This window comes from Accipiter gentilis, chromosome 35 (genome assembly GCF_929443795.1).
Source record: "Accipiter gentilis chromosome 35, bAccGen1.1, whole genome shotgun sequence".
NCBI lineage: Eukaryota > Metazoa > Chordata > Aves > Accipitriformes > Accipitridae > Astur > Astur gentilis.
In genome coordinates, this window is record NC_064914.1 from 9,455,460 (window position 1) to 9,469,076 (window position 13,617).

Genomic DNA, 13,617 nt, shown 5'->3' on the forward strand with positions numbered 1-13,617 from the left:
GAGGGTGGCTGGGGAAGCGGTGAGCAGTCCTCAAACCCCAAGCCCAGGGCTGGGTTCGCCTCTTCTGCCCGTGGTTCCCCTAGGCTGCTCTGGGAGAGATCATGCCTTAACTAAAAAACTGCAGGGAAGCTCTGGTGGTGTGATGTCCAGGGAAGCTGTGTCTTCTTGCCATGGTCCGGGAGCACAGGCGACCTTCTCCCACAAATCCTGAATGGGGGATATTGCCTTGCCATGACCTCAGGTTGATGGGGTTGCAGCCTGCCTGGATGATGGGTTTAGGGTGGCCCCTGCCTGGGGAGACTCACAGTGACGCAGTGGCCCCCTCTGTCCCTCAGGTGAAATACCTGACGCATGACTGGTGGCTGACGCTTTACACCCTGCAGTTCTCGGAGCTGCTGGAGGTGAATGAGGAGGGCACCAAAGTGAGGCGGTGGGTGATAGCATATGTCCATACAGAATGTATGGTATGTCTAAATATTTGTTGGTTTTAATATTTTGTACCAGCCGTGGAAACTGGTTTGCTGCTAGGTGACTGTAAAAGGGAGATTTGGTAAATAATTATTAGAAATCTTATACTAACACTATGATTGAAAAAATAGACAGAAGTGTAGCCAAGTAATTAACTAGTAGAGTTAGTAACCCACTCCTAAGTTTTACAGTTCTTTGCTCTTATGACTGGATGTTCCTGTACATTAGCTAAGATTAATATTGAAACTGACCATATATGACTGAAACCATGTTAATCTCCAAGATCAAAGAACAAGGATGACGAACAAGACTTGAAGGTCAGCCAACAGAATTTGAAATGGATCGGTGGGCGCAAAAGCAGCCCTTCGACTCAAATGAAGAACCGTTGCGTGCGATCAGATGTAGGCAGTCCTATGATACTCAGTTACAGTAATTTTTATGTCTATGTATACTAATCTGATTAATATGTAATTAGTTACGCCATAGAACCTGTTTGTGCTGAAGCTGTGGCACGCATGCTAGGTGGAACTATCCCCCGTGCATCCAGCGCTGCAATAAAGAATGTCTACTTTCTAAAACTCCAAAATGAGTCTTCGAGAGTTTCTTCGACCGGCTTTTCGGTATCATGGGTCCCCATCCCCGAGTCCCTGCTGAGCGTCCGCCCCAGCAGACTGCTGCTGGCCTGAGAGCTGCTGCCCCTGGAGCAGGACGTGCTGCACAAGGACCCCTCGGCCCCCTCCTGGCCCGGCAGCAACTTCAAGCCCAGCAATTTCAGCAATGCCTTCACTGGATTGCTCCTCGCCAGCAAAGTCTTCCCTCCGCTCGGGACAGGCTTGGGCACAGGCAGCTGCTACGGCCTCTGCCCCAGCACTGAGAGCACTCGTGGCTGCGGCTGGGGGAGTGGGGTGGGTGCCTGGGCACCCTGGCCCAGCAGCCCCTCGCCAGATGCCAAACCTCTTGCCGGCAGTCCTCCGGCAGCGGCGTGGGTGCCTGAGCCCCTCGGCCTGCGGGATGCGGTGCTTTGCCTGCCCCACTGTTGTCCCAAAAGTGGGGTCGTTTACCCAGGGTGCAAAATGCCAATATAAACACAGCAGAGCAGAGGTATTTTATTCCAGTTCATGTTTACGAAAAGATGGGGGCGAGGTGGTAATCCGCAACGCTAGCACCCCTCATGCCTAAACGGGCAAGCAATCTATACAGTTCAGTTATACATATTCAATTTCCAAAGTTCTTCCCAAAACTAGTGCTGGGAGTCGCTTATCTCGCACAGTTTCTATCAGGTTGAAGTTCCCCTGCTTGGAATTAAAGGTCCAGTGTTCTTTTCTTCTACAGCGCATGCTCAAGGAGAGTGGGGGGTAAGCCTTTTTGGTGTGGAATTGAGTTGGTGGTCATGATCTCCCCCTGCCACCTTTCTTTACTTTTCCTCCAGTTTTCGAAGATGTTTCTGACTTCATGCCTATTAGCAATTATTCAACTTTTTGGCACCTCCTGGGGTAGGATGTTCCCTTCTTCTCAGTCTTTTAGTTCTTCTTCAGGGGCACAGTTGTTAGCAAGGCATGCGTTGATCATACAAAGGGGATCTTGTTTCACAAGAGCTTTGTGGCCTTTTTCGTGTGGCTTAAGTACATAATTTCTTAAGTACATCATTTCCCCCCGTGGTGGGTTGACCCTGGCTGGATGCCAGGTGCCCACCAAAGCCGTTCTATCACTCCCCCTCCTCAGCTGGACAGGGGAGAGAAAATATAACAAAGAGCTTGTGGGTCGAGATAAGGCCAGGAGAGATCACTCACCAATTACCGTCACAGGCAAAAGAGACTCCGCTTGGGGAAAATTAACTCAATTTATTACAAATCAACCAGAGCAGGGTAATGAGAAATACAACCAAATCTCAGAGCACCTTCCTCCACCCCTCCCTTCTTCCTGGGCACAAATTCACTCCTGGATTCCCTACCACCCCCCAGTGGCACAGGGGGACGGGGAATGGGGTTTACGGTCAGTTCATCACACGTTATTGTGATACTTGCCAAACCAACCAAGAAAGGTACAACTGGAGCGCAGGGAGCAAATGCTTTTCTTTCACCTTAGGCCAACGGCTTGGACGCTCTCTATGCTGCCCTGCCACAGAGGGCATCCCTCTTGTATCAGTAAGAGACGTAGGAGCGAATTAAAGCCAGGACCCCAAACCAGACCAAAAACCCGGTCGTGATGAAGAAGAAAGTGGAGAATGCATGAACTACAACAGAAAATTATTTTGGACATTCCCAGTTTACATTTGAAAAAAAGAGAAAAAAAAAAAGAGGAGGAATTAGGTATTAAAAGAAGAGCACTGAATGATAAAGCAGTAGCAGTCCCTCTACCACTACAAACCCACACCCCCACACGCACGTACGCACACAGACTGAACACCACCAAACTCCCCTTGACTGTGACGTTCCCCTCAGCTTGCTGGTCTAGAGATACTGAATGCCTGAAGCACACCAAGGATAACTGAAAACATCTGCATGGCTTTAATGGGAATCCTCCAACTGAAACAAAGCGCTTTCTCCCTCTATCTGCGTTGGCACATCCCCGAGTCACGCTCTCACTCCTCTCCTTCAAAGTCAAGATTCCTAAACGTGAAAAGCGGGAGTGGGGAAAGGCGAAGGGAAGAGAAAAAGAGGGAGAGCATCATCAGTGGAAGACCTGCCAGCTGCTGCTGATTCAGCCCTGTTTGGGGGACCACCCCAGCAGAGAGGAGCTGGTTTGCATGCCACGGTCCTCCCTGCCTGTTCCCAGGGACAGGCCGTTTGCTCAGCTTTGCCGGCCAAAGCGTGGGAAAAGCGTAGGCGTGCGCCGTCGCTTGCAGAGGAGCACGGTCACGTTCACATGCAATCCTTTACCTTTTTCCTCCCTGGATTCAAAGGGTTTCTGTCTTCAAAGTGAGAGCCTTCCATACGGTCGTTTGTGACATTTCATCCAGGATAATAATCTCAGAAGGATCAGTCCTGCAATAAATATTTTACATAGCAATCCGTGATTATGGGAACTGATGCCACCAAGGGCATTAGCATCAGCAAGAGGAACAGCGGAGCCCCGAGAATCAAAGCTCCGCATAAGTGTGGGAGGTTTTGCTGGATGAGGAGTTTTGGGAGGCAAGCCGGGGAGCTGCAGAGCAACAGCTCTGTGCAAAGGCTCTTGCTGGGGCTTAGCCCCGGTCCGGGTTCCTAAGCCACTGCTGGTACAGATCACGCCTGCAGCTCCTCATGTGTAAGTATGAGGATCTCCAGCTACTGTAAAGGCACTGATGAGGCAAGGTTTGGGGGTCAAACGCGAGTGCTGCAGCCACTCTGCTTGCGGTCAGAGCCCTGCAATCACTTCCTGCAGCCCTGCCCCCGAATTTGATTTTCCCACCAAGCTGCCTGCTGGTTTCTGTGGGATGCCCCACAAAGAGGCAAGTGGAGAAAACTCTGCCAAACACCTTCAAGCTAATCTTGCCGGGGGTCCTGGTGCTTGGTGGGGCTTTACCTGTCACTGCTTTGCTTTGGGATATCCACGTCACTGGTCTTCCCCACGTTCAGCTGAACTGAACTTGCAGCAGCAGCAGCAGCTTCCATCACCCTCCTGGACTCCTAATGTAAAAAAGGGACAAATCACGTTCTCTGTCTTTGATCCAAGTGGAGATAAGCTGAATGCCCAGCACAAACAGCAGTCTGCCCTCCGCTTCTGCCCCTTGGCAGCTATAGGTATTAGTGCAGCAGGGGAGAAACCGTTCACTCCAAAGATTTCGGGGCAGGGGGATTGTGTGTTCAAAACACGATTATGAACAAGTCTTGCCAGCAGCAGCAGCAGCAGCAGCAGCATCTAATAATAATCATCATAATGATAATGACCTTTGTGAAAAACGACTTGTTTTAAAAATTACACCTGTATTCAAGCGTTCAGCTCACTGCTACTTGAGGAAACAAAGGTTACAAAAGTTACAGGCTATTGGGATCTATTTCGATTGAGTGCTGATCTTCCCCCAACGTTTCCAGACAAGCTGTAAGAGAAACAGGCAATCTCACAGCCACACGGAGATGTCCAGCCCCGAGGACACAGCAAGCCTTACCTCTTCTTCTCCTCCGGCTTCATTTCTGGCATCGTCCAACTTCTTCTTCCTTTCTGGCATAAGGTCATCCAGAAAGCTGAGCTCTCGCTTTGAGAAGCAGAAATCCATCGCTTTCCGGACAAAGACGAGAGCCAAAACCTTCACGAACAAGAGGGAAGATGTGGTGAGCTCAGAGACGATGCCACCTCTCACTCCAACGCTGCAAACACCCCGCTGCCGAGCGGTGGCAGCTCTTACCATCATGGGAAAGATGATGGCGGCATGGGACACCTTGATGGTCCAGAGCAGGACGAGGCAGGTCAGCTGGATCGCCGTGAAGAAATGCATCTTTCGCAAGGGCACGTGCCGCAGGTAGATGAAATCCGGCTGGTGTTTCGCCGGCATCCAAAACAGCTTCAAGCGATCAAAGAACTGCAAAATAAAAGGGAAAGGTTGCCACCTTGGGGCTGCGGCAAGTTTCTGGCCCTCTCGAGACGTGGAGGCACTTTGCAGCAGCTCGCTTGCCGTCAGAAATCCTGGATCCCACCGCATTCCTCCTGGGAGCAGCACCCAGTTTCCCTTCGCTCCATCTAGAAACCGGCATGCCCCTGAGAGCTGCCCACCAAATGGCAGCTATTCCATGCCATTCCATTATTAGCATTTCTCGGCCCACTGAATCCCCCCAGCGAGGATTTCCACCAGTGGTAGAAACTGCCTTCCCTTTGCACTGAATTCCCCCGCTTTCACGTAACCAAACACTGACCTGCCCTAAACCCTGCAACAGAGAGCGCTGAACTTGCCTGGTCCTCCCAGCCCTATATACCTCCTGTGCCTCCACCAATCTTTTTCTTACACAAAAGAGTTTCATTGCTTGCTCTGTGAGAAGATTTTCCCATGCCACTGCTTTTTTCCCTGCTGCTACGGAGACAAAATACCAGGGAGCCAACATGCTGCACGCTGTAAAAGAGTCCGTACCTGAATTCCTCTGAGCGACGACACACCCATGTAGAGAAAGACGCCATAAAGCACAGGCATTGGTATAAACTGGGGGGGGGGGAAGAGAAAAAAAAGAAAGAATGCAATCCTTTCTTTTTCTGTATTGCATTTTCAGTATTACCACCCTCTTCCACAGGCACTGCCTAAAATTGCTTGAAGCTTTCCAGCTTCCATTCAGGCTTAGAGATGGGTCAGATTTTAACCATTGTTTTGCCATGTTGTGCGCACGAGTGAGCTAAGGCTCTGCTTTAGGCTGAACTTGGGAGATACCTCTCCTCAGAATAATCCTATTTTCCAGAAAGGTTGGAGGAAAATAGGCGATTTCACCCGTGCTACCCTATGCCGCATTCTCTGGCGGTAGAAGAAACACTTCTGCCTATTCTTGGGGCAACAGGCAAAGGCCACAGGCCTCCTCCTAGCCTAGAGACGAGATTACTTTGTGGGAGGAACGTGCAAGGAAGCCCACGGGGATGACCTCAGTGTGTTTAGCTCCTGGGAACGGCTGCTCCGGGGCATTTGGGGAGCAAACTGCAGCCACTAAAGGGCTGCCTGTTTGAAAGACAGCAGATGCGCTGGTCTGAATATGCTCAACTGTAACGCATAAACATGGGCGGGCCTGAAAGACACCCAAAAATTCAAGCAGTTGCGTTGCTTGCTCGTATCAAGCACACCAAACGGGGTCCTGAAGGGCTGCAAAACCTAACCGAGGCTGGTTCCCATCGTGGGTCAAGCCCCAAGGGTTGGGATCACCTCCTCCTCCTCCGCTCCACAACTAACTACTCAGGCCTGCAGAGAGGGGAGTTTTTTCTGTAACCTCCAACAAGCTCGCGGTTGTTGGGTGGTTTGCATTTTCCTCTCACCTTTAACACAGAAGTGAAGAAGACGGAGCAGCCCATGAGCACAAAGATCAGCAAGCCAGTGACTCTCTGCTCTCGTATCCCCAGAAACTTGGGTTGCTCTCCTGGAGCTGAGCAGTCAGACTCTACTTTGAGGCTATTCACGTGGGTGATGGACAGGACGGTCGCAGCCACAAACCAGGGCAGCCCCATCACAGAGCACACCCCGAGCATCACGGCCACCACAAAAAGGTCCAGGTGGTACCCGCATCCTTTCTGCAGGCAGGAAAACAAGAAACAGAGCATCCCATAGCACAAGAGCAAGGATAACGTCGCAAGTCAGACTCAAACCCTGCTCAAGCACAAGTCAGCTTCTTCAGAATTCAAAACAAGAAATGGAAACAAGTAAGGGTGTATGCGGGCTTTGCACAAGCACCTGGCATGAAAATCTGGCAGGAGTTCAGACACAATGGATATGCAGAGCTTGTGCGATACATACTTCTCCAACAAAAAAAACAACCGACAACCCAAAAGCACCAAACCATTTTTTCCACTCACAAAGAAAATTCTACCACTTGCAAGGAAGGTGTGACTCTGAGTTATCCCTGGCAGCGCATCAAAACAATTCATTCCCCACACCTGCTGCTGCTGCCATTTTAAAGCAAAAACGCAGTTCTCTATTGCTCCAAGATTAATTTGCTCCCCCAAAAGGTTGCTCATCTGAACTGCCCTGTCACTTTCTCCCTGCATCATCGTTAATCCAGGAGAGCATCCTGCCACGTAGCCTGACCTTGTCCCAAACCAATGCCTTCAGAAAGCATCAGGAATAAGAGCTTCTCCCCAGACCTGCAGCCCAGAAGGGGCTGGAGTCATCTCTCACAGGCCCTTACCTTCAGCTTGTGCTCCTTCCTGTTCACAATAACGGCACTGATCTGCTGGTCCATGAATATCAAGATGGTGCAGAGCAGAGCTGGGACGAGCGCAGCCAACACCGTCCACCAAGGGTTGGGTCCTATGGGGTTGACGAACCACCCGCGGTCGCCTCTGGTAGGCTGCAACAAAGCCCACACATCAGCATCGTCTCCCAGCCCAGGCACTCCACTGGCTTTCATTTTCCCCTCCCTCCCTGTGTCAGAGCACCTCCCAGCCCTGGCTTCATGTCCCCCTCTCCCGGGGGCTTCAGCAGTGCCAGTCTCCTCTTTGCAAGCACCTCTAGATACTTCCCCTGTAGGTATCTAGTTTTGGGGCCATCTTCTCGTTTCCAGGAGGAAGCAAGGCACTTGGAGGTGGAAGAGGAGATGGTCACACCACCAGCATCTCCTCCAGACTCAGCCCTGCCCTGCCCCGGCATCACCTTGTGGCACCCCCACGTGCCAAAACACCCCGTTACCTTGAACGCATGGGGGACCTGGAGCTTCGGCGATGGGATCCCAACCACAAAGTCAAGGAGCACCATGATGACGATGGTGAGGAAAACAGCAAAGTCGCTCACTGTGGACCGCACCTGGAGCGAGAAACCAGAGGTGAGAGGGGCATGACAAACAGGGCCGTAACGTGAGATGCAAGAGTTGCAGACATCCACAACATTAAGGCTGCTTAACCAAATCCCACCACCCCTCTGAGCACATGCAGCCTGATCCCTTGCTTAGATACTGCTGCTGTGTTTGTCCCTGTGAGATCTGGGGTCAGACAATAAAAAAAGCTTAATTAGGCGGACAAGGGTTGGTTTAAGTCAAAACCTAAAAATAATAATAATAATATTAAAAATAAGAAAACACGTCTGCCACTACAGCTACACTCACAGCTACAATGGCAACAAGGCACTGAGGCATCCTTTAGTCCTCAAAAGGAAGCTCCTCATTCGAATCTACTTTCTGCTCGAGCACATAATGCACAGAAGGTAGGGAAAAAATTCCACAACCCCAACCCCCAAAACTTTGGGAAACCTGACTTCCTACTACCTGAGGAGGAAAAAAAAAATTAAAAAAAATCAACCCCCAAAAATCTTCAATCTGGGGCAGGTCACGAGGCATGTGGGAAACGCTACGATGATTTTGCACTCATGGAAATGAGTGCGGGACATCCAAGCTCTTGCAGAGCTTGGCCTGCAAGGCCAATGATTCCTAGCTTGATCAAGTCCTAGTTTCTGCACGGGTGCCACCACCTGAAAAGAGAATTAACCTCAACAGTTCAGAACACTTTCCAAAAGCCTCTGAGGGCATTAACCTTGAACTGCTGTCTGATGATGATCACACCCTTGCAACAACGTACACAGGGAGCCAGATTATGCTGAGCCACTGCTTTTTTAGTAATACTTATGAATACTATCATTATTCTTTTTTTATAAGAGGCTGAGACACCAACAACTCATATAGTTTCAGACCAAGTTTGAGCCCTACAGAACACTCCTTCAGCAGGACCCAATCTATAGGCACCTGCTTAAAAATACAACCCTTAAACCTAAGCAGCTCCAGCTCCTTTTTCATAGCAGCTCAAACTTCTGGAATTATTACAGATCACAGCCTCCAGCAATTCCCAGTCCCCTCTCAAACTAAAAGCTCCAGAGCTCCTCGACTGAGCTGGTCAAGGTTTTGCCCACTCACAGAAGCACTTGCCCATCATCTCTGTCTGCCTGACTAGCAGACACAAGCAGATTCCTCCAGGGCAATACCCTCAGGGAAAGTCTCTTTTTCACTTCTAAAGGACCATCCTCCTCACTTGTTTTACATCCTCCCCAGCGGACCAGGCTGCTCAGCACCCTGTGCTTTAGTTACTTTGCTGGCTGCTAACTCAAACTTCCCATTGCAGCCTTACCACACAACTGTTACCTCCCACAACCCTCCTATTCATTGTCCCCTGCACACCCAAAGGCCGCTTTCCTTTCTCTGCCTTGCATGCCAGCAGTACCACAGACTAAAACACTCTCCCTTCACTCTCCTTTCTCAGGCTTGCCACTACAGTGCCTTCTAGAAACTGAGAGCAGCAGTTATCCTAAAAGGCCTGCTCAGCCCCTCTGCCTGCAGCAGAGGCACGCTCTTCTTTCCAAACAACACGACAGGTTTGTCACAAACACGTCGCAAAGAGGAGTGGCAGCGCAAGGGGAACCTTGTGAAAAAAAAAATCCCAAGAGCACAACAAACAACTGCTGCCACTGAGAGTTTCCAAAGACTCTTTCCACATCCACACTTGAGCGCCAGATTGCCAAGCCAGCAAAAGGCACATTGCTACCAGCAGACAGCCCAAGAAAGAAGGACATACTTTGCGTACAGAGCTCCACGGCTGTGCTGGTTTTGACTGGCAGAGAGTTAATTTTCCCCACAGTAGCTTGCACAGGGCTACGTTTTGGATTTGTGCTGAAAGCAGTGCTTACACAGCATCAAGGCCTTTTCTGCTCCTCACCCCACCCCACCAGGGAGTCAGCTAGGGGTGCACAAGAAGCTGGGGGGGGGGGCACAAGACTGGGACAGCTGACCCCAACTGACCCAAGGGATATTCCAGACCACAGGATGTCACGCTCAGCAATATAACTGGGGGAAGAAGAAGGAAGGGGGGACATGCCCAAGTAACTGTTAGGCGTGATGGAACCCTGCTTTCCTGCAAACTAAACACCTGCCAGACAATGGGAAGCAGTGACTGAATTCCTGACTTTGCTTTGCTCGCGTGCACAGCTTTTACTTGTTAAACCATCTTTATCCCAACCCGCGAGTTGATTCACCCTTCCGATCCTCTCCCTCCTCCCACTGCGGGGCAGCGAGCGAGCGGCCGTGCGGGGCTTAGCTGCCGGCTGGGGTTAAACCACTACAGAGGCTCGAGAGCTTCTCAGCTGAACGCTTTAAACAACATTTCAAAACACCGTCAGTAAAACCAGCCTCTTTTCCCACTGAAGCACGAAACCCACGCACGGCACTGGAACAGGAGCGCTTTTTACAGCTCCCATTACTCCCATTACACTCCCGTGCAAGCCCAGTAGCCCCTCGGAAGCGACCGCTTTCACGGTCAGTGAAAGAGGGCAGGAAAAAAGCAGCCCCCCCAGTCCCGTCTGAATTGAGGGTCTCCTAGGAACCTCCTGGTTTCAGGCAACCGACAGGTAGGTACCTGCTGTCGAGGACGTCCTCCGTTCTCCCAGCCGAGGGAAGGAAGCAGGAGAGCCAACGGGACGCGACTGCTCTGGAAACGCCACTGCCGACCTCCCTGAAGCTCCCTCCAGGGCCTCTTGCCCCGGGGGCTGCCAAGAACGCCCGGGCAGGACTGTGTCGCAGCCCGCCACCCACGCCAGGCTGGGAGGGAGGGAGGGAGACCCCCGGCGGCTGCGGGTCCCTTCCCTGCGGGGACAGCCGGCAGAAACTCCTTTCTCTCCACACACAGCCGCACGTCTCCGCGGTGCCCGCCGGCCTCCGCCGGACAGCCACCAGCGGCAGGCAGTCCCCTGCTGCCCCCGCAGCCCCGGGGGCGGCAGGGAGGGGCCGGGGCTGGCCGGGCCTGCGGGGGGAAGGCCGGGACCCGGCGCCCCGGCCTGCCGCGAGAGGATATACCGCCACCGCCACCGCCGCCGCCTCAGCCCCGCTGCCGGCCTGCGAGGCCCCCGGGCAGCCCCGGCGCTGGCGACCGCCGGGCAGCCCACCGCTCCACGGACGGGGAGGAGCCCCCGCCACTGCCACCGGCCCCGCCGCGCCCGCCGCCCGCCCTTGCCTCAGGCGGGGCCGGGCCGGGGCTGCGGCCGGAGCGGAGCCAAGGGCAGCCGAGTGCAAACGAGAGGAGCCGAGCCCAGCCGAAGAGATGAGCCGAACCGAGCCCAGGGGAATCGAGCCCAGCCGAAGGGAGCCGAGCCCAGCCGAAGGGAGCCGAACAGAAACGAGATGAGCCGAAGGGAGCTGAGCCCGGCCCGGGCGCCTCCCCCTCTGCTCCAGCTCCCCACGCTGCTCGGCACTGGCTGCTGCTGCTGCTGCTGCGCTGCAGAGGCAGCTGCATTTTGGGGCTTGGAGCGCTTGGGGTTCCAGCGTGAGCCCAAAGCATCAGAGGAGTTGGCCTGTACCTCGTGGCAGGTCTTGCAGCTGCTTTCAGGGGGGTCTGGGCTCTGCCCAGGCCTCTCGAGTCAACGTTGACTCTGGTGCCTAATGACAGTCTGCTGGCAGTGGCCCTGGTAGCTCAGCCCTTTCTCTCCCCACTTGCGATGATGTCAGCAAAAAAGGACTGTGGTGGTTTCAGCCCAGCCGGCGACCAAGCACCACGAGGCTGCTCGCTCGCTCACTCCCCCGTGGCTTTGTCCCCGCGGCAGATGCAGCAGGATCGCGCCGCTTTCCATCCCCAGCGTGCGGGGCAGGGCTGCCCAAACAGAGCCCGAGGGGTCGCGGGCCGAGACCAGCGGAAAGCCGCCAGGGAAACCGCCGCCTCCGTCCATCGCACGGACGGGAGCCGCAGCAGCCGGAGAATGCTCCCGAGTCGTGCCGCTCCCAGGGCAAGCCCAGGCACCGCTTCACGCGTGGGACGTGCCGTGCTGTCCCGAGAGCGGGGCTAGCGGTCAGGATGCTGACCAAGCAGGAGCTCTCCTTCGGCGGGTCCCGGGACATCCCCGCTGAGCTCAGCCGAACCCTCCTCGCTGGGCAGCAGCTGGCAGGACAAAGAAACCCGGGTGGGCGCAGGACAGAGACACGGCAAGAGCGACCTGCCCTTCCCGGGAAAGAGGAGTCAGCCACAGCTCTCCCGGGACTGATGCCCCACGCCCACCCGTGCCTTTGCACCAAACAGGCTGGAAAAGGTCCCTGGCTGCCGACCCCAAACGCGCTCCCCCGCAGGAGCTCCCCGGACCCTGCTCGGGGCACCAGGGCTGGGCTCAGGAAGGAGTTTTTTCCCCCGGGCAGATTGGCACAGCTCCCGGGGGGAGTTTCCCCTTCCTCTGCAGCACTGAGCACAGCCCCTTGCCGGGGTCCTCGGGGCCATTTCTGGCCAGCGAGTCCCTGCTGTTGCAGGAGCAGGAGTCCAGCTGTGCCCTCCAGCCCTCTGCCTCTCTTGGCAGGGGAACCTCACGCACCTCCACGTCTCCAGGTCACCTGCAAAACAAGGAGCCTCAAGGAAGCCGACTTTGCCCTGGTGCTTTTAAGCTGGCACACTGCCATGGGGAGAAGAGAAAGCCGGGGAGTGGGGGGGTGTCTTATCTATCTATCTATACCAATCTATCTAAACCTGCTGGGAGGGAATGAAGATGAGGGAGCCAGGCTCTTCTCAAGAGTGCCCACTGAGAGCACCAGCGGCAACAGGCACAAATTAAAACACATGATATGCTCCAGCTGCACATGAGAAAACAACTTTTTCCTGTCAACGTAGTCAAACACTGGCACAGGTTGCCCAGGGAGTTTGCGGAGTCTCCGTCCTTGGTGATGTTCAAAACCCAAGGGCACGTTGTCCCGGGCAACCTGCTCTAGGTGAGCCTGCTTGAGCAGGCGGGTTGGACCAGAGGAACTCTACAGGTCCCTTCCAACCTCCACCCTCCTGTGTGAGTCCGTGCTTTGGTTTCACTCCTAAAGCACCTGAACTCAGCCCTGATGCCTGCGGGAAAGGATGCTGGGACAAGGCAAGATCCCAGACTCCTCCCCGAGGACTCATCACAAAACCCCATCTACCTACTCCAGAATATCGTATGGCAGACACACTCAGAAAAGAGAAAAGATCCTTTTATTGCAAACATCAACTGCGGTGAGGGGCGGGCCTGGGAGTCACAGGGCTTCAGCCAGTAACAGGGAAACGGCACCTACAACGACAGAGTCGGAGAGCACTGATAAACCCATGAAGGCAGGAATAGGCATGACTCGCTTCCCCTTTCTTTAGGGAACACCATTGACGAGGAATTGTTCATAGCCCAGAAGAGAGAGCTATGGCTGGCATCAACCAGGGGACGGCTCTGGTGCCTTATCCCCACGGGAAATGCCCTTAGAGACCTGCATGCGTGCACAGATGCACAGGGCCCCTGTGCCACGCAGCAGGGCTCGATGGGGAGCCCCTGGGGAGCGGCCATGGAGTTATTTCCAAGCCCCGCACAGCACTGTCCCTTGCCAGCGGGTCGGACTGACTTGCAGCAGCGCTGAGAGTTGGGAAAGATGGGCAGCAGAGCCTGGTACACACCTGGGCTTCCTGAACTGCTGGACCTTCCTGCATCTTTTCACCGGTCCGTCCCCAAAAATGTTTTCTCTCTTCCTCCTCCTCTTTTCTGCGTGTCTGTCACTCTTCTCTCCCCAGACCTGTTTTCTCTTTCGTTTT

General features: G+C 53.8%; 1 protein-coding gene across 1 annotated transcript in view; it reads right to left on the reverse strand.

Annotated features, from left to right (window-relative positions):
* Positions 1–13,617, reverse strand: part of LOC126034693 (electroneutral sodium bicarbonate exchanger 1-like) — a 112,525-nt gene that overhangs the window by 52,664 nt on the left and 46,244 nt on the right. The window contains exons 4-5 of the mRNA XM_049792662.1: positions 6,391–6,642; positions 5,510–5,578 (exon numbers count right to left, since the gene is read on the reverse strand). Of these exons, the coding sequence (XP_049648619.1) occupies positions 5,510–5,578; positions 6,391–6,642 (321 nt within the window). The remainder of the gene's footprint in view (positions 1–5,509; positions 5,579–6,390; positions 6,643–13,617) is intronic.